Below are 1,526 nucleotides of genomic sequence, written 5' to 3' on the forward strand. Positions count from 1 at the left end.
GACGCTGCCACCGCCGTGCTTCATCACGACGCTGCCACCGCCGTGCTTCACAGTGGGGGATGGTGTGTGTGACTACACATAGAATCTAGTCTGATGGACAAAAAGCTCCATTCAGGTCTCCTCAGACCAGAGAACCTTCTTCCAGGTGACTTCAGAGTCTCCACGTCTTCTGGTGAACTCTGGTCCAGATTTAATCTGAGTTTCTTGTTACTCCATCGGATGAATAAAAGCTTTACACTTTATGACAAGTCATTTCTGTTTTAGCACATTTAAAACAAAAGAGTCCAAGTGGTTTCCAACAGTGAAATATTATTCACCTGAGAAGTGTAATAGTGAGGTTCAGACCCTTCAGTAGTGTGAATGGTCCGGTTCTATCTGACTGATTTAAATGTTCAGAACCTACAGAAGCTCCACACTCACCCACTGAGACCTCCTGGGCGAAGGCCAACGAGATGAGCAGCAGCGGCAGCCCCACGGCGACACAGGTTACCATCTTGTCAACGGCGAGCTCGGTCCGGACGCTGCGGTACCGGGCCTGGTTGGGCTCCTTCAAAAGGAAGTCGCTGAACACGTACTCGGTGGCCACGTGGGCGATGGCCATGGTCTCACCTGCAGACACACACGCCTGTTGTAGGTTATCATTACATCCTCTGACTGATTCACAACACTGCTGTAACACGTCCAGAACCAGCACCTCGTCCTGGGCTGGTCCAATATGTTGGTCCACCCTCTCAGATTCTGTTCAGAATTTAACTGTTTGTTATTTAGAACCCAAAACCAAGTTCTGTAAAGTATTTTGCCTGAATTTAGAGAACTTCATGTTCATGCCACGAGTCCACGTCAACATTTAGTCTAAAGATCTAAGAACCAGAACCTTGTCTGGTCCAACTTCACCACATCAGGTTCTGCTGATGTTAGAGCCTCAACAGGTGGTGAAATGTGACCAGAGACTGGGTTCTTGTAGAACCATGGATCCATCCACAGACAGACACTGACAGGAACTCTCTGGATCAATAATGAAACTGTGTCCTGATGGATCCGTTCAGCGGTTCTGATGGAACTGTTCTGTTTGAATCTCCACACTACACGGCTGTTGGACTTTCTTTTCTGGAGGTTCTGAACCTAGAAATGGACCCACAAGTTTTTACTTTGACAGTGAAAATACAACAATTCTCAGGTGTGAAAACAGGAAAACTTCTCAAACCAGGACCATGTGACTGAGGAACAGCACTGATGTACGCTGATCCGGTGTCAGTGGTTTCATGGAACGTGTGACAGTCAACAGCTGAAGGTCTCGTGTGAAAAACATCTGTTCACCTAACCAGAACCCTAAACCCTAAACCCTAAACCCCAACCCAGCAGATAACCAGCAACAACCACCAGCTGTGTGACTTTATGCTGCTGTAATAAATCCAGATCCTCTGACGCTTGGAGTGAAGCTTCAGTTTCAGATTTACTGTTACAGACGTGAGGGGGTGGATTTAAAACAGGGCTAGGGCTGGTTAGTAGGGCTAGTAGGGCTAGGG

At 47.5% G+C, this 1,526-nt stretch overlaps 1 protein-coding gene across 3 annotated transcripts in view; it reads right to left on the reverse strand.

The window, feature by feature from the left end:
• Window positions 1–1,526, reverse strand: part of LOC103375508 (pannexin-1-like) — a 12,824-nt gene that overhangs the window by 8,983 nt on the left and 2,315 nt on the right. For 2 of the 3 annotated variants that reach the window (XM_008305810.1, XM_008305808.1), the window contains exon 2: window positions 421–609. In XM_008305810.1, coding sequence (XP_008304032.1) covers window positions 421–601 — 181 coding nt within the window. In that variant the 5' untranslated portion in view covers window positions 602–609. Of the gene's footprint in view, window positions 1–420; window positions 626–1,526 lie in introns of all 3 variants that reach the window. The other variant, XM_008305809.1, reaches the window with a different exon arrangement.

Source organism: Stegastes partitus, unplaced genomic scaffold (assembly GCF_000690725.1).
Source record: "Stegastes partitus isolate 25-593 unplaced genomic scaffold, Stegastes_partitus-1.0.2 Scaffold2638, whole genome shotgun sequence".
NCBI lineage: Eukaryota > Metazoa > Chordata > Actinopteri > Pomacentridae > Stegastes > Stegastes partitus.